Source organism: Phodopus roborovskii, unplaced genomic scaffold (genome assembly GCF_943737965.1).
Source record: "Phodopus roborovskii unplaced genomic scaffold, PHOROB, whole genome shotgun sequence".
NCBI classification, from domain to species: domain Eukaryota; kingdom Metazoa; phylum Chordata; class Mammalia; order Rodentia; family Cricetidae; genus Phodopus; species Phodopus roborovskii.
Genome location: NW_026126407.1, coordinates 60,719,154 through 60,742,059, shown reverse-complemented (window position 1 = coordinate 60,742,059; position 22,906 = coordinate 60,719,154). Strand labels below are relative to the sequence as shown.

Sequence of the window (22,906 nt, the reverse complement as noted above, 5' to 3'; positions counted from 1 at the left end):
ATTCACTCCTCCTGCCAGGCCTGAGTCTGGTACCCTGCCCCTGCCCAGCCTTCTTCAGTGTTAGAGGCTCAAGTGGCAGAGGAGATCCAGATCTATTTGTAGGAACATCATTGCTTACAGCTCTAGAAGCAATTGCCCAGCTTCCCACAGCTTATTAGAAGTTCACAGGGTGCCTTAGAGAGAGTGGTTAGGATGTCAGGCCTCAGCATCCTTTTGCCTTTAACTTTCCAATCTTCTGCAACTTTGCTCACCAACTGGGACATCTCATAGCATAGTGTCATGTCTCTGTCACACTTTCTTGCTGTTTCTGAACCTGAATGGAGTTCAGTGAGCTGTTATAAAAACTGTTATTGAAAGCCACTAGTGTTCATCATGTTATAGGAATTTCTTCACTCTTCTGATTCTTAGTGAAACTATGTTTATTTGGATCTCTTGTATGCGTAGTGAAATGGTCCAACCTTGTTACTGGAAAGTGCAACCTTTATTTTCTGCTAATTACTATCTAGAGGCAGAATGTGGAATGAACTCTAGAAATATTTTACACATGCTAAATTACTCAAGCTTAGCAGTCTTCTGTTTCTTTATCTTACTATGTAAACACCAAACCTACCTCAGAATTGAGAGTGTTAAATCGGGTTATATGTTAGATTTGTCCAGGCAAAGGGGATGGTCAGTAAGAATCGTGTAATAATGCCAATTCTTATTTTAGTCTGGTTCTAGTAAGTGGACAGGTCCAGTAATTACGTCCATACATTCCTGATTTTGACATTCTAGTCTGCCTATTACCTAGTGTATGGTTGTTTCTAGACCCAGACAATAGCATCTTGGATTCAACAGGTTGAATTTGTGCTTCAGAGGTAGAGACAGATCAAGAGAAAGAGAACGTAAACATTCATATTGGAGAGACTGGTGGGGTATTCTGCAGTAGAAATTGTGCCCAAGGTAGAGGGAGAGCCCCACAGCTTCAGAGTGGGTATGGTATGTGTAGTGCTCCCATGAGCAGTGCTCCCGAGGTGGGTTGTCAGCTGCTTCTCTAAGGAGTGGCATTGAAGCAGATTCCTACTGAAAGGGTCAGAGCCATCAGCCCCCAGGTAAGCATTTCTAGGAAACATCCAGAAAGCCAGTGTGGCAGAGTTTTAGGTCTGGGGTAGTGCTTCAGTGGTTAAAAGCATCCACTGCTCTTGCGTGGTTCACAGCGAGCTCCAACTCCAACATACTTTTGGACTGCATTCATGTATACATACCACCACACAGAGATATACACAATTAAAAATAATAAAAGTAAATATTTTTAAATGAGCCCATAGTGTTTTTCTTCCTTTCATGATGTTTGTAACTATTTTATTATAAAATCCCAAAAAGAGGAAAAATTACCATCGGTACATCTATATGTAAAGATGACAGGTTTGGAGATTAGTGGTTATTAGCAGAATATATTAGTGGAACAATGTATCTTTCCTTGTGTAATATGTGAAGTGGCATGAAAAATATCCTCTACATACACAAAAAGGCTTGCTTCTGTTTGTGTTTGAAATATAGCAAATTATTGTGTGTGGCAGCCTCCCACAGTGCCATGGGGTAGCTTTGCAGTCATCACAAACTTTAATCAACACAAATGGAGCCCTATCTATCTTAGATATCAAGATCTTACTCATGAGCTAAAGCCATTCTTTACAGTTACTTGGTTTAGCTCCCTGATGAACAGTAAATGGCAAAGGTAGCCTGCATGCAGCTCAACATTCACAAGGCAAGAAAGGATGGTGGGGGCTTATGATCAATGTCAAAGCCAGTTGACTAGAGAAGAGATAAGAACTATCAGAGGGCCTTGTGAAGATGGTTCATTTCAAGTAAGCCCTCACCAATACTGTAAGGCCTGCTGATGGTATCAGCATCACCCATGTGAGTTCTCAGTTAGAGGAAGTCAATGGAGGTTAGATCCCCAGAATCCACATACATAAATCCAGGGTAAATGTGGCAGCCTGCTTGAAATCCCAGCTTTCTGGAGGTGTGGCATGGATTGGCCGGAGGTATGAGATCCTAGAACAAGCTAACTAGCTTCATTAGCTCATCAGTGAACTTTCAGTTTAGCAAGAGATTCTGTATCCATATATATGATAGAACACAATTGATGTAGAGTAAACTCATTTCTCCACACTTAAATGTATACATTTGCTCATACATTCACATACCATTTATAGATGCACACACAAAGGAGATGGGAAGGAAACTTCTTGTGCATATTTTCAATGATAGGTTATGGAAACTGACTGTGACATTGATGGGAAAGGACTCTCATGCCTCTTGCTCCTTTTCCTCTTCAGATTGACTCTTACAGTTCTAAGCATTTGTGACCTTCAACTGAAAGAATGTTATCAAAATCTGAGAGAACTATGAAAAATAAGAAAAATAAATGAATAAATGTCTGTTATCTCTGCTTAATAAAGTCCTTTAAGAGAAAAATCCTTGAAAATAGTTTTATGACGGAGAGATTCTGTAGATTAGTGGGAATGGAATCCAGACCTCCTTCCTGGCATATATACTTATGCTTACATGTTGATCCCAGTTATATATTCTTATTTTACATATTGATCCCAGTTCCCTACTTACCTCCCTTCCATGCCTCCATCAACCCACCCTCATAGCAGCATTATTTGTAATAGCAACACCTGGAAGCAACCTACCTAGATGTCCCTCAACCGATGAATGGATAAAGAAGATGTGGTAATTTACACAATGGAATGCTACTCAGTAGGAAAAAAAACAAACAAACAAACAATGGAATCTTGAAATTCACAGGAAAATGGATGGAACTTGAAGAAAGCTTCCTGAATGAGGTAACCCAGTCACAAAAAGAGGAACATGGTATGTACTCACTCATATATGGATTTTAGACATAGAACAAATATTAATTCACACCACCAGAGAAACTAGGATAAGAAGGAACCGAAGAGATTCATACAAGGCTCCTCACAGAGGGCAAAAGTAACAAGATCTCCTGAGCATATACGGAGTGGGGAGGGGTAGTTAGTACAGAGGGAGTTAGGGAGATTCATTTTTGAGGCTTAAGAAGTCTTTTGGCAGGACGGAGGGCCTAAACCCTACTCCAAATGACTTGACAGATTTTGATGATCCCTCTTGGAAGGCATCATCCTCCCTATGGAGTGTGGTAGGGGATGGGGCAGGAGGGGGGTTTCAAGGGCATGAGAGAGAGAGGGAACTGTGATCAATATGTAAGTCTTTTCTTACTGTTATTCTCCCTTTACCAGAAGATCCCTGAGTTCTTTCTTGGAACTCAAGCCTGCTTTTCTTTTCTTTTCTTTCCTTTTCTTTTTTCTGGCTTCTTTTCTTCCCTTCTTCCCTCCCTCTTTCCCTCCCTCCCTCCCTCCTTTCATTCTTCCCTCCCACCCTTCCTTTTTTTTTTTTTTTTCCCTAAAGATATCTTCTAAGAAATCACTCTGTGAAAATCTTCAGGGGAAATATTCCCTGTTTTTCTGTAACAATCAATCAGTCCTTGTGGATCACATTGCCATTTGCCTTGCCACTACAAATGTGGTGCTATGCATCTGGAAGTTTTTAGGAGTTCAGACCATGGTGTAGCTAAAAGTGTACCTGTGACTCATCCTGGTACACACACTGCCTACAAGTTCAAAAGCTGGCATAGTATTAGCATACTCAGCTCTCACAAGAGTATTTGGAGAGTATGCTTCATTTTGAATGAAACTTTTAAGATCAAGTTGAACTTTTGGAACTTTCCTAAAATGCTTTTAGCTTTAATATTTTGTATGTTTAGCATTTTGAAGTGGTCCTGTATTTCAGGAGGGGGGGCATTTGTGTTTTATTAAAGACAAAGTGCTTCATGACCATGGGATACTGTGCAAGGAGAGACATTGGAAAATTGGTATAACTCAATGGTATGCTCATCCCAGAAGAAAGAAGAGCAGCCTGGCAACTGGACACCCTTCATAGACAACACTCTATTCCAGATGGAAGGAAGACTAGGGGGAAACAAATGGCCTATGAATTTGAGGAGCTATATTACCATTGTTTTAGCTACTTTTTTGTTGTTGTTGTTGCAGTGTTGAAACACCATGGCTAAAGCATTTTGAATAAGAAAGAGTTTGAGTTTATGATTCCAGAGTCCATGATGGTATAGAGAAGGCTTGGTAGCAGGTACAGGAAGCTGGAACTCATTTCAAGCCAAGAACTGAGAATACCATGGCTTGATTACCTCAAAGACTGGCCCCCAGTGACATACAAGGCAATATTACCTGAAGTGTGCCATCAACTGAGGCCCAAACATTCAAACATCAAAACCTTTGAAGGATATTCTCATACAATTACCACAACCAGGACATAGACAGGATCTGCTTTAAGATGGTAGTAGAAGGTGAGGCAAGGGGATAGGAACCCGGTGAGAACCATACTGCACTGAAGGGGACCATGTGAAAGCTTTCTTTGCACCTCAGCCAAAGGGTCTGGCATGGTGTACTAGATATTATTTCTCTACCTTGGTTACATGTTAGAAATGCATACAGGGCTGAGAACTGGAGGCCTCCCAACTCAAGAATTTTGTGCTGACTCATTTGGGTAAACCCTGCTCACAAACCAGTATGTTACTGTAAAATTGTAGAGGAGAATGTTTGTCATATATGCATATGAAGAATATGTACATATGTGCATAGGTGTGTGCATGTGAGGAGGCCAGAGGAGGACATTAGGTATCCTGCTTTATCATTCTTTACTTATACCTTGCAGACAGAATCTCTCTTCACTGAATGTAGAGCTCACAATTTTTCTGTTAGACTGAATGGTCAGCAAGCCCCTGTCATCCTCCTGTCTTTGTTTCACCCACAGCCCTGCCTTTCAGTGCTGGAAATGCAGGCCTCTATGGCCATACATGGCTTTTATGTTGAGGAGCCTCATGAACACAAGAATCGTTCTTGAGCATGAAAGTGATTGATGTGCTTCTGCAAATACTCGGATTGCGAATGTGATTGATATAAGATTGATGGACATTAATTCATTAGATCTATATGGGAAGCTCTGAGAAAAAGGAGATATTTGAGGCAGGGGATCAACCAAGGAGACCAATATGATGGCTTTAGACAAAGGCCTATAGACCTTGGACACAAAAGATATCCAAATTTGTGTTCCTCCTTTTTTTTTTTTTTTTTATTTAAATTTGAAAGAAGCTTGTTTTTTTTTTTTATTATTTATTTTCTTACAATCTTGTTTTACATGTCAATTCCATCCCCCTCTTTCTTCCATCCTCCCTTGCTCCTCATCCACCATTCATCCTCTTTCTGCTCCCCATGGAGGGCTTCAAAGATCATGTCTCCTATCCTCCCCATGTCTTTAGGCTGAGAAAGTATCCCTCTATGTGGAATGAGCTCCCAAAGTCCATTCATATCCTTGGGATAAATACTGATCCACTACCAGAGGCCCTATAGACTTCCCAGTCCTCCTAACTAACACCCATGTTCAGGGAGTCTGGGTCAGTCCTATGCTGGTTTTCCAGCTATCAGACTGGGATCCATGAGCTCCCCCTTGTTCTGGTCAGCTGTTTGTGTGGGATTCTCCAGCCTGGTCTTGACCTATTTGCTCATCACTTCTTCCTTTCTGCAACTGATTTCCAAGAGTTCAACTCAGTGCTTAGCTATGAATTTCTGTTTCTGTTTCCATCAGCTACTGGGTGAAGGCATTATATGGATGGCATATAAGGTAGCAAACAATCTCATAATTGATATGACTACGCCCCCTTTCCCTACCCTTGGAATTTTGGGATAATAGTCATCGTCTTTGGGTTGGTTTTAGTTATTTGGGATTGGGTGATGCTTACACTCGGGTTTATCTTTTAGACAGGAATAGGGAATGGTGGGTAAAGGTATGGTTTAGATGGGATATAAGTAGATTAGCCTATTTCCTTGAGAATTTGAGTATGAATGAGATAGTATTTTACAGCTTACATTGTTATGTATTCCTATGTGGTAAGCTATGTAAAATTAAGTTTATATTTTGTTATATTGTGTTAAATGTTTCCACTTATAATATTTATGCACATTATTTTTTACCATATTCTATGTATGTATACTTTTCCTGTATTCAAGACATTTTGTATATTGATACAATTTGGGATATTTATCTTGCTGCCCTTTATAGTTCTACCTCTTGTCTTGACACTTATACTCTACCTCTATTTTAGGGATTTACATGTAGGTATATGTAAATAGTTATATTGTTTAAGTATTTGTTCCTGCTTTACTCAGGAAAGTTTTAATCAGTCTTTTAGCTAAGTTCCCGAGTATTACAGATTATCTTCACTCACATTTCCTGTACCTATGAGATCAGTCAGATATAGATGCTTAATCTTCAATCACTTCATAGACATGCAGAACATGACATTTAAATGTTTTAATATTAGTACTCCATTGACATGAGACACTGTTGCTCCTGACAGCACCGTGCACTTTCCCGAAAATATGTTGGACACTGTTGTTGCTCCTGCTGGAGTTCAATCTCGCCTCAGCTAATGGCCTGTTGGGCATAGAATTGCCCCCACCTTGACCACTGATTTGGACATGCAGTCCTATGTGCTTACAGGAGACAAATATAAAAGACTGCTTGACCTTGCCAAGTCAGGGTAAGATAGCCATTCTATTTCCCTGCTGTTGTTGTGGTCTGTCAAGTTCTCTTGGCCTTAGCCAAATCTGGGTGTACCAACGTCGCTGTGAGACCTAGGGTGACTGTTCAGGTGGCTTGCTGTTTCTGTCCTTGCTGCACCGTTTGGAAGTTGTCCATCCGCATTTCCTGTCTACTCTAGTATTGTTATTTTCCTTCTCAGGTCTTGATGAGGTTGAAGATTAAACTATCACAACTATTATTCTCTCTTCCTAGTTAGATATATTAGGTACTAGACTTACATTTTCCAGCTTAGGACAACTCTATTGTAAACTCCATTATGCCCTCACCCTAGGACTAGATATGTAGGTCATTTTGTTCTCGATTTTCCTTTTCTTAGAGCACACTTGTTATTCACTGTTTTGTATATAGTTTTGTATTAAGCCTAAATCTTTTCTTTAGACTAAAAGGGGAATTGTAGTGAGGTAGTCCTTCTGTAGCACTGACCACGCCCATTGGGGGGTGGAGCGATGGGTGGAGGTGACCTGAGGAAGGAGGTCGGAGGGGGCCAGGAAGGCGCTCTCTCTTTCTGGCGTGACTCGGACAGGAGAGGATCGGGTTGAATTTCCTGGTGTTCATCTGTCTAGGTTGTAAGTTATTTCTCCCTGAATAAACATCTATTCGGCCTATTTGTTTATCCTGATCCTTATTTACCGCAATACTCCAGCCTGGTCTTGACCTATTTGCTCATCACTTCTTCCTTTCTGCAACTGATTTCCAAGAGTTCAACTCAGTGCTTAGCTATGAATTTCTGTTTCTGTTTCCATCAGCTACTGGGTGAAGGCATTATATGGATGGCATATAAGGTAGCAAACAATCTCATAATTGATGAAGGATATTTAAGGTAGCGTCTCCACTATTGCTTAAATTGTTAGTTGGGGTCATCATTGTAGATCCCTAGTACCAGATTTCTCTTTAAACCTATAATGGCTCCCTCTATTATGGTATCTCTTTTCTTCCTCTATTTGTTCCCTGACTCAATCTTCCTTCTCCCTCATGTCCTTCTCTCCCCTCTTCTTTTCCCCTTCTCTTTCTCCTAACTCTCTCTCCCCTCCCCACATGCTTCCAGTTTGCTCAGGAGATCTTGTCCCTTTCCCTTCATTGGGGGAAACATTTTATGTCTCTCTTAAGGTCCTCCTTGTTTCCTAGCTGTTTTGATGGTGTGGATTATAGGATTGTAATACTTTGCTTTATGTCTAAAATCCATATGAGTGGGTACATACCATGTTTTTCCTTTTTTGCCTGGGTTACCTCATTCAGGATGGTTTCTTCTAGTTCCATTCATTTGCCTGCAAATTTCAAGATTCCATTATTTCGTTTTTTTTTTTCCCACAGAATAGTAGTACTCCATTATGAAGATTTTCCACATTTTATCCATCCATTCTTCAGTTGAACATCATTTAGGTTGTTTCCATGTTCTGCCTATAATGCTGCTTGGAACATAGTTGAACAGGTGTCCTTGTTGTATGAATGTGCATCTTTTGTGTACATGCCTAAGAGTGGAATTGCTGGATATTGAGGTAGACTGATTCCCATTTTCTCCAGGAACTCCCATACTGATTTTCAAAGTAGTAGTACAAGTTTGTACCTCCACCAGCAATGGAGGAGTGTTCCACTTTCTCTCCATTTAGTTTGATGTTGGCTTTTATTATGTTTATGTATGTTGCTATTTTCCCTGATCTCTTCAAGATCTTTATCATGAAGGGGTGTTGGATTTTGTCAAAGCCTTTTTCAGCATTTGGTAAAATGATCATGTGGTTTTTCATATTCAGTTTGCTTATATGGGGGGTTACATTGATGGATTTTCATATGTTGAACCATCCCTGCATCCCTGCATGGTGGATGATTTCTCTGATATGTTCTTGGATTTGATTTACCAGTATTTTATTTATTGAGGGATAGCTGTCTGTAGTGATGTTTACTAGTGTGTCTTTGTGTAAACTTGTAAAAAGTGTTTGGCAATGACCCTGCTGCTTCTATTGTGTGGGATACTTTGAGGAGTGTTGGTATTGAATTTCTGTTTTTTTTTTTTTTGTTTGTTTGTTTGTTTGTTTTTGTTTTTGTTTTTCCTTTTTGGTTGGGAGACTTTTGATGACTGCTTCTATTTCACTAGGGTTTATAGGTGTCTGTAAATTGCTTTTCTGTTCTTGATTTAATTCTGATAATGGTATCTATCCAGAAAATTCTCCATTTCTGTTAATTTTTTTTTTTAATTTTGTGGAATATAGGTTTTCAATGTATAACCTGAAGATTCTCTGGATTTCTTCAGTGTCCATTGTTATGTCCCCCTATTCATTTCTAATTTTGGTAATTTTCATGTTTTCTCTTTGCCTTTTGGTTAATTTGGATAAAGGTTTATCTATCTTGTTGATTTTTCTGGAAGAAGCACCTCTCTATTACATTGATTCTTTGTATTGCCTTCCTAAGTTCTACTGATTATTTCCTGGTGTCTACCTCTCTGGGGGTGATTTTGCTTCTTTTCATTCTAGAGCTCTTAGTTGTGCAGTTTCTTCTTGTGGCCACTTAGTGCTGGGAACTTACCTCTTAGCACTGCTTTCAGAGTGCCCCATAAGTTTGGAAGTTTGAGTATGTTGTGTCATCATTCTCATTTAATTCCAGCAACTCTTTAATTTAAATTTGTTTGTTTGTTTGTTTTGTTTTGTTTTCCTGAGGCAGGATAGTGCAGTTCTGCACTGTTTAATTTTCATTAGTTTGCAGGGTTTCTACAATTGTGTTGTTGAATTCCAACTTTAAAGCATGGTGGCCTGATAGGATACAGGGGTTATCCCAGTTTTTTTGAACTTATTGAGGTGTGCTATATTGCAGAGTATGTGGTCGATTTTATGTGGCACTGAGAACAAGGTATATTCTTTTGAGTTTGGGTGGAATGTTCTATAAGTGTCTATTAAACCCAATTGGATCATAACTTCTATTAGTTACTTTCTTTCTTTTTCTTTTTTCTTTTCTTTTTTTTTTTTTTTTTTTTTTTTTTTTTTTTTTTTTGTTTCTTTCTGTTGGCCTGTCTAGTGATTAGTGTGGTGTGTTGACGTCTCCCACTAAAAGTGTGTGAGGTTTTATGTGTGATTTGAGTTTTTGTGATATTTCTTTTTATTTGGGGCATTGAGACTTCATCTTGATGGATTTCTTCTGTGATGAATGTGAAATGATCATCTTCATCTATTAGGATTGCTACACCTACTTATTTCTTGGGTCCATTTCATTGGTAGATCTTTTCCCAGCCCTTAACTTGGTGGTAACATGTGTCTTTGAAGTTGAGGTGTGTTTCTTGTATACAGGAGAAGGATGGATTCTGTCTTCATATTCATTCTGTTATCTGAGTTAAGACTATTTACATTGAGAAATATTAATGACCATTGATTGTTAATTCTTGTTTGTTTTGGACTTGGTTGAGGTTTTGGTATTGTGTGTGGATTCCCCCCCCCCTTTTTTTTTTCCTTTTGGCTTTTAGTAAAGTGGGATTATCTATTGCCTATGTTTTTGTGGGTGTTGTTAACGTCCTAGAGTTTTTCCTTGTTTTTCATAAATCATATTCTTCTTGGACATAACCACATTCACTAGAAGTCTTCTGCTATAAAGGTTAGGATATAATGTTCTTGTTGCTTACAGAAGCATGTAGAAAGGAGGAGAGCTTTCTTAAAGGCCAGCTGTGAGGGCAGGATTTTGGTACCTATATTCAAGGTCTGACTAGAAGAGCCAGAAGAGCTTCCAAAGCTGTCCCAATCTGAAAATGAGTCCTACAATTGTGCCTATTTATAAGCATTTGAGTGATCCTATAACATTTGACATGCTAGCCCTCCATAGATTTTGCAGGATAGTCAACACAGACAAATTGATGTTGATTACTATTTAGGACATTTCAGACAGCAAGTCTCTAATCTCTGTCATTGTACCACACAGAGATCACTTTTCAATCTCTCTTCTTTGTTCTGAATATTAGATGTTTTGATTCTTAATTCAGACCATTCCTGTGGATTGAATCCAGAAATTGGATTCAAGTTCTTGATTATTCACAACTTCTGGAGGGTAGAGAAAGTGGTTGTCAACTGGGGTTTTGAAAAATGTCTTGTTTGACACTTCTAACTTAAAGTGGGCTGATCTAGATGAACACATGTGCATAGTATGTTATACAAAGATGTTCTGTGTGTATAAAAGATTGCATAATGAAACAACAGAATGTGGGTGAAGGGCTACATGGAACAAAGGGAAACAAAGAGGAAAGAAAGACATTTCATGTTCTCAGCTGTTTCTCATATATATATATATATATATATATATATATATATATATAGTTAGTTTGGATAAGTCTGTTAACTACTAAACAGAAGGCCATAGTTTAAGCTCAATTATTCTTAATGCCATGTTCTCAACTTCCTTTAATGTTTCTGATGGTCTCAGTTTTCTGTCCCTCTTCCTTCACTATAAACTATTATAATTTCTCATTAAATAACATGTAGTTTGAGATAGATTGGGCTTGTGTTTATCATAGCTTTCTAAATATTTACATGCCCTTCCCTCTGTCTCTTCTTCACACCCCTGTTAAGTGCAGCAAAGGTGTCAGGGCTTGCAGCTAGAGACTAGTGTCAGGCAGTATCATCCAGGGTGGTACTTGTAGATCATTAGGATCCTTGTATTAGTCAGGGGACTCCAGAGAAGCAGAACTGTGTACGGGTATGTTCATGGACACACTTACATGAGAGTGCCTACACACACACACACACACACACACACACACACACACACACACACACGGGCAGAGAGAGAGGGAGAGAGATGGGAGAGAGAGAGAGAGGGAGGAAGGGAGGGAGGGAGGGAGGGAGGGAGGGAGGGAGGGAGGAAGAGAGAGTACATGATTGACTAAACTGATAAAGCTCCTGGCAGATATGCATGTGGGTCAGCAAACTGGAACACTTACATGAGAGTGCCTGCACACACACACACACACACACACACACACACACACACACACACTGGCAGAGAGAGAGGGAGAGAGAGGGAGGGAGGGAGGGAGGGAGGGAGGGAGGGAGAGAGAGTACATGATTGACTAAACTGATAAAGCTCCTGGCAGATATGCATGTGGGTCAGCAAACTGGAAGTTCAAGCTTAAGATGAGCTAGCACATAGCTGCCATTGCAATCTGGAGGCCTGTGGTCAAGGAGAGGCAGTGGAGCAGTCCAGACCACATGCCACCAGCCTAGAAACCTTGCAGAGAAAGTGTTTTAGTTCCTTCTGTTGAATGTATAAGCGGAAGACATCTGAAGTTCAGGCACAGAAGTTGCCAGGCAACTATTTTCCTCAGAGAAATAGTAGGTCTTCCTGTTCTAACCAGTCTCCTTACTTTTTTTTTACTAATTAGATGAGGTTCACCCACCTTGGAGAAGGATTTTTTTCTTTATTCACTAGACTGATACAAATGTTTATATCATTTTTTAAAACTGCAATCATTGAAACACCAAATGTGTGGGAACTTCATGCCCCAGTCAAGTTGACACATAAAATTGACAAGCTTTGTCACCAAGCAGGTACTTGCAACAAATATGTGTGAACTCTAGACTAGGCAATTAAAATATTGCAAAATAGACTTCAGGGACACTTCAAGCATGTGATCCATAGACTTATCCTGTTGAACATGGTATACATGGACTTATTTAGGTGGAGTAAGCATTTGTATGCGCGTCAGCTCTATACCATGAAAAGGTATTAGGGATAAGACTGTACTTGTTGGATAGCAGGTGGAATAGGTAGGTCATTATAACTGATAGCTTAAGAAAATCTGACATCACAATTGTTTAGTTAGACTATGGAAGAATCGATGATAGACTCTAACCCAGAAGACATACTGGAAGAGAAGTCTATGACTACAAGGCTGCGACTTGTCCTTTACTGTTGTTACGAAGGGTCTGGTGAAGCTCTATGAAGAAAATTAGGAACCAACACATCAGGAACAAATAAAATAGTCCAAATAAAAGGGAGCAGGTTGGACAGACATTGGTGGTGCATGCCTTTAATCCTAGCACTTGGGAGACAGAGGCAGGTAGATCTCTGTGAGTTTGAGGCCAGCCTAGTCTACAGAGCTAGTTACAGGACAGCCTCCAAAGCGATACAGAGAAACCCCTTTTTGAAAAACAAACAAACAAAAAGAGCATGGCAGAGCAATGAGGCTTCCTAGCACTCATATCCTCATATCTAGTTGCTCAGTGATGGAATTAGACAGGCAGATTACTGCAGGGCTCCTCTTTACAGGAAGCCAGAGTACAGGGAGAGGTCTGCATTTCTTCCCTCCCTCCCCTTCCTCCCTTCCTCTCTCCCTTCCTTTCTTTTTTCTATTCCCCCTCCTTCCCTCCCTCTTTTATTTTTTGTTGCTTTGTTTTTGGTTTTTTCAAGGCAGAGCCTTACTATGTATCTGTGGCAATCCTACATATCACTGCATAGACCAGGCTGTTCCTCAAACTCCAGGAGATCTTCCATATCTGTGCTGGAATTAAAGGTGTGAGCCACCACCCTCAGCTTCCCTCCTTGTCAAAAGAAGAAAGTAGTTGGACAGGTCAGGGACTTGGGCTTCAAAACAGACTAGAAATGGCACTTATGTCTACTATTGGCACATCTTACTTTCCAGACTCCAGGAACAATATTATTTTCACCCTTTTAGGTGTCACAAAGGATTGCATGTTTCTTTTCTATGTACTTATAGTGAACAAATTGGTAGGTTCCTATAAAGCCAGAAAACATATGCAAATGTTTGTGAACTAAGTTTAGTTTAAACCAAATGGGGCCCAGATCAGGCTCAAAATGAATTCAACAGTAATGCCATTTTCCATAAGCACATGATTAAAGATTGTGATTTTTATAAACAGGCTTGTGGGCTGTGAGAAAAGGAGCAAGAGGATAGGGAAGGTCACTGCTACTGTGCATGCCTTCTGTATTTTTGTATGTGTGCAACTTGACACAGTGAAGGCAAGGGGTGTAATGATGGATGATGCCCTGTTTCAAAATTATGTCAGAGGAAGCCAAACCTGCTTTTACACTGTAGTCCTATGCTTAGCACATTTGCTGTTTTTAACATGTTAAATTCTATGTGCAACCCTATCTAACCCTTTTTGGGATGAGGGTTATAGGAACACCTATGTGCCACCTGGCAGGTGCCAGGTGCTTTCTAGTTAGAGGAACTGCCTTTTATTTTTTTTTTTCCTTTGATCTCTTTTTCAAGCCTTCAACCTTATTGCTATGCTATCATTTATGTTCTGGTTTCACAGAAGGGATTAGAAGTTCAGAGCATTGAAGTAAACTGTTAGGTTCTTTTGTTAAGTTTCCAGAATCCCTCAGGAGCTTGGGTCTTCAGAGCTTCATGAGTTCTGAAAATCATATCCCTTATGGCATCAAGGAGAGCTTTTCTATTTGTTCTACTGTGAACTTTAATGGTGTCACTCTCCTTGTCTGTATAGGCATGTGCTCTGATAATTAAGGCACCAAGTATTCATAGAATGTAATCTGCAAGAAACACCCGACACTTACTGCATGCCTTAGAAGTCTGATTTTTCATGTTAAGGAGATGTTCATCTTTGTCTACCCTACTCTAAGCTCCATGTTCACTAAGCTATTTTTCTGCATTCTACCATATATTTTAAGACTGGAGCTCAAACTCTCTGTGTTTGAGAATGACCTTGAACTCTTGATTCTCCTAAGTTTTGTTTATTCAACAAGGATAGGTACATCAAAGGAGGATGCACTTGTCATCAATAGGTGCATCAAAGGCCTCATACTTGTCAATAAGCTCTCTCTCCACCAAGCTACAGCCCTAGTCCTGTACTGTTTAATTCTCTTTGTGGAACCAGACACAGAGCATGATTTCAAAAGCTGGGGAGTGAGCTTATAATTAACCTGCCCAGTTACAGTGCACCCCACATCCACCTGTGATTTCATGTCCCTTGCTGTTTCTGCCTAAATCTTTGATTTGTAGTTCAGAGCAGAGTAATTCAGTAACCCTTGGTTATTGCACGATATGATCAGGAGTGTAAGCAGCTAACCCTAAAGTGATTTGGGGCTAAATAAATAGGATTATCTGTAAACAACATCAAATGCCCTTAGCAGAGGCGACTCAGCATGGACAGCACAGGTGAAACACATATCCCCAACTTTGATCCTCAAACTGTGAGGCACACAGCATGGAACCTCAGCCTAGTTTCAGTTCCAAGTAGGACATCTTGGGTTTATAGACAAAGAGAAGTGCATTTTAGCAAGCTAGGGAGATTTTCATTCTCTAGTCATGACAGTATGGATTGGAAACCTCTGAGATAGCTGCTCTCTAGCTGGATCCTGATCCTGGGATATCAGCAGAGTGGAAACAAAGAAAGAGGAGTAGCAGCTTTGAGTGAGTCTTGTTTCTCTGACACTCCTAATATTCAGCATGTATTGGATATTGACCTTATGCAAAGAGAAATACTAGTTGCCTTGGGAAAGTGATTTTTTCAGATTATAAAAATTACCCAGTGGTCAGCCTTGAAATCATATTAATGACAAAATACAGTCAGAGGAACGCTTCCCTTGGGAGGTAATGCTTTCAACCCAGGGTTTGGAAGGTGGCTTAGGAGTTTACTTAGGAAGAACTTCACTTTATTCTTCTCTTTTCTTTTTGAGCTCTTCTACATTCTCAAGCTCTCCATCTCATACTTTCCATTCATCCTTATCCATATGTGTTATTTGAGTTAAGAATGTCTACTTGAAAATATATCCTATGGAGAAGTTGGCATTGTGTTTAACTAGGAACAGTATTAGGACTGTATTTCTCTAAAACAGTATCTTGATTTTTATTACAATAATATGCCATTCTGATCTTACTTTTTTCCCATTTCAACATGGGTGCTTTCACTTGTCATTAACTGTCAACATGCTTTCCCTGCTACACAGTGGAATTGTGGCAAGGGTCTAGGGGGAGGTAATGCTGGGTTTCCCAGAGAAGTTTGTTACACTAACACCTTCTTGGTCTCTCCTTCCCTAGATGGTAAGCCGGTGTCTCTATCTCCTCTGGAGTCCCAAGCCCACAGTCCCAGGTACCCTGCCTCCAGCCAGAGGGAGCGGGAGAGCCTAGAGATTCGAGTTCGAGAGGTGGAGGAGGAAAATCAATCTCTGCGCAGGCAGCTCAGCCTGGCCCAAGGTCAGGTCCCTGTTCACCACCGTGGGAACCACTCCAAGACCTACTCCATGGAAGAGGGAACAGGGGACAGTGAGAACCTACGGGCTGGCATTGTGGCTGGCAACAGCTCTGAGTGTGGGCAGCAGCCAGCTGTGGAGAAGTGTGAGGTAAGGGGTGGGATTTGGAAGAAGAGGCTACTCAGAATCTCTACAGATGCTTCCTGAAAGCAAAAAGGCTAAGACTTTTAATCTCATTGTATCTCATTTTCTCTACTGATAAACAGGGATAAGAAGACATACTCAACAGAAACATAACTCATAACTGATGTAACCTGTTTTTTTTTTTTTTTTTTTTTGTGTCTTCCATTAAGAAATGCTCAGGTTTCCATATCTTGTTTTCATCCTGGGAACTCAGTTCTTTAAACTGTTGTATAAATGGCTCACTCAGAAATAGAGCTCCACTATTCATTCTTTTTACCTCTCAGCAATACAGAACTAGAATTTTGTTTCTATCAAAAGCCATCCTTTGGGATTTCATATCTTAGTCCATTTTCTTCCTAGAATGTACTTCCTTTCTTAATGAATCTTTGGAATCTTGCCATTCTTACCCATCTTCCTGTAATGTACCTGCCAGACTCAACTTCCTTTTTTTTTCATGTGTATATCTACTCTGAAAATATTCATGAGCATGTATATGAGTGCATGTGTACACACACAAATACACACACACACACACACACACACACACACACACACACACATACACACACACCCATGCTCATTTCCTGTTTTTTCTGAGTCTTATTGTGTAAATGAGTTAGACAAGTGCTTGCTAACAAGAAGGTTAAATAAGAATTCAGACTTGGTAGGTTCTGTTTTGATACTTGAGCACTCTTGGAACTCATAGGTGCCTCAGCAGACAATATCCAAGGCTGATTCTTGCATTATGAATGTCATTAAAGCTATGACTAATGCCTAAGCACACTTAGTGTGCTTTCAGTTACAGTAACTTGTATTTGTTTTAGATAAATACAGATAATGCTGTCTGAGTTTTCTTATGCTGCCTCTTAGAACAAAGAATATTAGACTTTATTCACCCTGAAGTCACAACACATTTTAAGTCCTAACATCTGCCCCATGAATGGATTTATTAATGATGCTGATAGTGCCATCTGTATGCCACATGGAGTGGAGGCTTATTAAGTGATGGAGATGTACTTATATAAAAATATAGTGTCAAGAAAGAAGATCTTAAAAAAGCAATTATAAGGAGAGTATCCTAGGATTTCCAGTCTAATACAAACCTATTTGGCCTAATGGGAGGGTGTTATGTTGGCTGTTATATTTTGCTTCTGTTGTTGTGATTAATATAAAAAAAATTACCCAAACAAAAGCAACTGTAAGAGAGAAAATTTCTTTGTCATACACTCTCATGTAATTGTCTGTAACTGTGGAGAAATCAAGGTGTTAGGAACTTGATGCAGTTAAACACATTCATTGTCAAGAGCAGAGAAAATGCTTTTTGTGTTAGGCTGGATGGTTCCTTTCACCTAGTTCATGAAAATGGTACCCACCCAATTCTAGGATGGGTCTTTTCATTTCCTTTAAGAAAACCCCTCAGGAATTCATACATGCTAACACAATCCAGACAAGTCTTCATTGAGATACTGCACTTCTTTTGAGGTCTTATTTACAAAACTTAGTAGGTTCTAGACTTCCTTAGCTATGTACCTGCAAGGGAGCCAGAAAAACACAGAATCTGTTCAAGGAAAATAAACTAGTGCTTTGGAGCTGTGTTACTGTTGTTACTAAAGGACATTCTCCCTGCCCTGTGCATCATTCACAAACTTGATTGGTCATTAAGATTACTATATACCAAATGCCTACCTATTATACCTTATCCAATGTGTGTGGAATTTGTGGGAGTATAAACTCATGTCTGCAGGTATTTAACAAAATGTGACCAGGTGATTGTGAGATATGAGGGATTATTTGGAAATCATTTCTGAAGGTATAAAACCATTGTTTGAAACACAAATCACTGTACTGATTCAGATCTTTAATATGTTGACCCTTACTTTCTAGTATTTTAAATTTGCACATGTGAATTAGCTTTGCTTCATTTGCTTTCTTCTCTTTTTCTGTACCTGTTGGTCACATTACTTTTTAGACCTTCAAAATGTTCTTCTTGGTTCTTCTGGATGCACTTGGTCCTTCTTAGACCTTTTGCACCTATATGTGAAAGCTGCCATGCACTTTAAGTGACGTTCCTCCCTGCACAGGGAGCCAGAGGTTCTGCTGTAGCTACATGCTCATTAACGATGCATGTCTCCTTGGTGAAGGGAAAGGATTTTCCAAAAAAGCCAAAGAAATAAACTAGAAATGTCAGTCACTGTGGTCAAAATAGAAGTTCACCTTCATCCTAGCACTTTTTCATGTTGAATGCTGACATATTGTCAGTGGACAGTGCCATGTTTCCAAGGACAGTTCTGTAATCTGTGTTCATCCTTAAACTTCTACTAAGTCTGACAAGTATTTCTGAAAACTACCATAATGACTTACATGTTGTCAACAGAGCTAGCTGATGACAGAGCTATCAGCTCTTTCAGTTCATATGCCTTTCGTCTTCTAATTATGTGCCTTCAACCAGCCACTGGGTTTATTCCTAGATATTTCTGTTTCTCAAGCAATACTGTTTCAGTAGAGGCTGGATCCTGTGTACCTCAGAGTTGATTGATCTATTTTCATTTTCATTCTTCCATGTGTGTAAAAGCCTGTGTGTTTTTCTTGCTATTCTCATGTTTACCACTCCTGGTGTTGACTGTGATATAGCATAAAAAATGAAAAAAGAAGTAGAGGCAAGAATGCTCCTTATTGAACCCATAAGCCAGGACAATCTATTTTTTCTCATGAACTAAAATGAGAATAACAACATCCTTTCCTCTAGTGAACTTGAGAATGAAATGAGTTTGTGGGTAGGAAATGAGTACCCAAGTACTTGCTACGCATGCCCTCTTGTTGTTAATTAGTCAATCAACTGTGTATGATGACTTAAGGCTAGAGCAGTCATATAGGGAATTTATTATTCATCTGTGTGCTTATGTACATACTCATGCATGCATGTATCCAGGTCAGAGGAAGACCTTTAATAACTTCCTCTATTACTCTTCATCTCCTTGTGACAACATCTTTCATTGGAACCTGAAGCCTTCTGTTTGAGGTAGGATGACAGGTCAGAAAGTCCCAGTAGGTAAGACACATAGAACTAATAACTTCTACTGATGACAGACTGTGAGTTGAAATGATCACAGAGGTATACCTATTTGCAAGGGAGAAGTGATACAACCTTTCTCCCAGTGAGAAGAATGTCAAAGGATTTATGGGTATACTGTAAAAACCACCACAGGAAGAAATGTTGATGGTGTCATTTGATAGAATACCACACCTTAAAGATGCATCTCTAGTTTTCTTCTGCTCTTTGCTTTGAGCTTCCTTTATCATTAGTCATACGACTTCAATAAGGATTAGAATTTTATAAGCAATAGTAGATGCAGATGCCATGCTAAGTATTTTACAGTGTAACTCTTCCCATGTAATATATTTTCCTCCTTTTATAAACCAGTAGCTTATGGTAGGTCAAGACTTCATAATTATTTTTAAATCACATGATTAGAAAGAAGATGGAGCCTAGATATGAACCTCGGTGGGAGATTTGCTTCTAGAAACTGGTCCATGACCCATTGTGGATCATTCTATGACTTGTGGCTTCTGAAATCTACTCTCTTAGAACCTGATGTTCAGTCATGTTGTATGTCTTGTAGGTATCTCAGCTCAAAAGGCTGAAAAGTGACCCATCTATCATGACCCATAGACACCTTTCTGTGTGAACATTCTTTCAGCCTCAGGAGAACAGTGAATCCTTGTTGGGGAGAAACAATGATGCATTCTCTAAAAAGGAGTTGGTTTATTTTCCTCTCTTGCCAGAGAGTTTGACATTTTGCTGGAGACATTGTGTTTGTTAAACTTGACACCTCTCACTCACATATTCTGGGCCCCTAGCTAACTCCATAGTATTTTCTTCTTTAAAATTTTAAACTCACTCTTTAAGGATTTTGCATGGTAAAGGCTTGTCAGCTGTTCAACTGTTTCCCAGATTGCTGTTAAAAGATACCATAATGGCATTTGGACTTGTAATTCATTAGCTCCATATGTCTTCTTTAGTGCTTCTTTAAGAGTGTTAATCTACTAAAATGTCCTCTAAATGCCATGCTTTAGAATCAGGGAATTCTGTGGTTGGAGTGTAACATGATTTTCAAGGATCCCTGTGTTTCCTAGAGGAAACACCTTAGGGATACCACTCCCATTTGTTAATATTGAATATCAATTTGATGAGCTGTAGAATCACCATTGAAACAAACAAAGGAGGCTCTACTTTAGATTCATTGATACATAAATTGAATTACTCTAGCAGCATTTCTTTTAACAGTTGTTATTATTTCCTCAGCAATCAACAATTTAAAGATAACAGTTTAAAGTTTCTCTGTGCTTTCCATCTTTACGTGGCTGTTTTATTACTCTCTTTCTTCTACTTTTGTTTTTTCATTTTTTTGAGACAGGGTTTCTCTGTGTAACTTTTATCTGTCCTGTTTAACAGGTTTACTTTGAAATCACTGAGATTTGCTCACCTCTGTCTCCTGAGTGCTGGAATTAAAGGTGTGCCACCACACCTTGCTACTCTGTCATTTTAAAACCATTTTTATTCTTTTTCTCTCCAAAGCCTTGGTCTATGCTGCTGAAAGACCTGCAGAACATGGACCTTCACACTCCTACTCAGGCCCCAAATCACTCAAGAGAAGCAGTCTTGATGTAAAAGAATGAGGTCTTTTATATTCCAAGTGCACTGGGGTCCACAGTCATGTGCCACGTAGAGGACTGAGGACCCTAAGTACAGAATTGAGACAGCTTTTACAGGGTTACAACAAAGCCTGCACATCTTAAACCAGTCATCTCATAGCATCCAGAGCCCACGTGGTGTGGACCAATTAATTTAAACCCTCCAAGCCCGCACTTTATTAGACCAATCAGTTTCCTATAGCCCCAAAGGTCTGCATTTGTGAGGGCTACTGGGTGGGATGACAAAACTCATTTCCTGTACTCATGTACTCACAGGTCTTGTGGTAAACAGCAAAGAATTTGACCTTTTGCCTACTTACTGCCAGGGGAAAGGGTCTGGATTTTAAGATATTTAGGTCTTTTTTAGACTTCTAGTTTTCTGTGGTCATTGGAGAGTTAAGCTGTATTTTTCCATCCTTACACTTCCACCCAGCAGCATGTTGCTGGCTTGGAGATGTGGTCACTGCCATTGACAGCTCTGGTACACACCATTCAGTTTCTAGCAGAGCTCTTGAAAAGCCATGCAGTTTTTTGCCGCTTATGCTGAGTCAGGAAACCTCCCTTAAATGAGCCACACAAATCTCTGCTTGTCTCTAGCAAAGCAGAGCCCAACTGAGAAAAATGTTGCTACCATGAAACCTTGCTTGTCTCTGTTCTTTTGTTTCTAAAACCATATTTTAAGCTTTTAAGTTTTAAGTGAAGTTCTTATTATCCATGTTGCAGCACCATATGTTACGAGTATGTATTTTTTCCTGTCAGCAGTTCTGGTCCCACCACAATGCCAGCCACAGATATTACATAGAGACTCTGTATTAGATATAATTCTGTTGGCCAGTTAGTTTTTTCTTATTGGTTAGCTCTTTCTTAAATATTAACCCATTTTTATTAATCTAAGTATTTCCACGTGGTCTTACCTTACCGGAGAGAGGGGCTGGCGTTCTGCTCTCTCCATCTTCCGTCTTGGAACTCATCCCTGCTCTCTCCATCTTCTATCTTGGAACTCCTTCCTACTACTTCCTTCCTACTACTTCCTCTCTCCTCCTTCTCTCCTAGTCCTGCCTATCATGTTCTCCTATTGGCCAGCAGTGCTTTATTCATTAACCAATTCGAGAAACATATTTACAGAATGACATCTCCCATCAGTCCTATCCTTGGAGATAAACTAATATTTATATGAACCAAAAAATATGCCATACTTTTCAGTCCTAGTACTAATGCAGTGCTCAGGAAGAGTCACCTATGATGCTAGGTGCTGATAGGTATACTAGATGGTTAATGAAAGAGGGTCTATAGCTTAAGTAAAACCAAAGCAGCAGTTAGAGTTAGAGAAGTTATGCAGAGCAAGTTAAAGCCCCAAGAATTGGGTGCAGTAGTGCCAGAACATGAAGGAAGGGATCAGACCCAAAGCTAAAGTGGGGATGCTGGTGCCTCCTATTTCACACACTTAACCAGAAGCAAAAATAAAAGACACTGGGTTCATTTGCTCTAGGAAGGTCAGGTCCTGAGGGCACAGAATAAGTTGAGGTTGGGTAGTGAGTGAATGCAGAGGGGCAAACAGGAAAACCATCCTATCCTCCTGCCAGACATAGTGCCAAAGAGAAGTCTCAAGACATGAGAAGGCTTCACAAATATAGAAGAAGGTTTAGAGTGAAGGCTGTGGCTAAAGAACTGGATTCAGTTCCAGGCTTTGATTACTCGTTTTTCTCAGTCATTGAGGGATATTTAATCCACCACACTGAGAAATTTCCAAAGGACTTCTGAGCATCAAAATGTAGTTAAGATGCTAGTAACTCTGCTTCCTGTCCCCCCTTTCTCTATTCCACTTCTGCCCCTGAGTCCTTTCTTCCCTTTGGGGCTAAAATAATGTAAATTTTGCAGAACCCTTTCAAGAGCATACCTTCTGATGTTGATTTTCTCCTCACTTAGGTAGCTACTCCCTTCTGCTCTGGCTCTAGATGATGAATTTATTCATAGCTGGAGGTGTATTGGCTGAAACTGAAGAGATTAGAAAGTCATATAAAATATTTTGAGGGTGTGTTTGATATATCAGAGGCCACATGTTTAAAAATTTGGGATTCAGAAGAGCCCAATTCTAGTGTTTTCTGCCTCCTCTCCCACTTCTGTGTCCCAATATGTAAGTGTTTTGTCATTCATTCTTTTCATAATTAAAATGGTGGCTATCACATAC

The 22,906-nt window shown here is 39.7% G+C and overlaps 1 protein-coding gene across 1 annotated transcript in view; it reads left to right on the top strand.

Annotated features, from left to right (window-relative positions):
- The window catches only part of Large1 (LARGE xylosyl- and glucuronyltransferase 1), a 311,517-nt gene that overhangs the window by 84,098 nt on the left and 204,513 nt on the right, over positions 1-22,906 (top strand). The window contains exon 2 of the mRNA XM_051181466.1: positions 15,692-15,993. Coding sequence (XP_051037423.1) covers positions 15,692-15,993 — 302 coding nt within the window. The remainder of the gene's footprint in view (positions 1-15,691; positions 15,994-22,906) is intronic.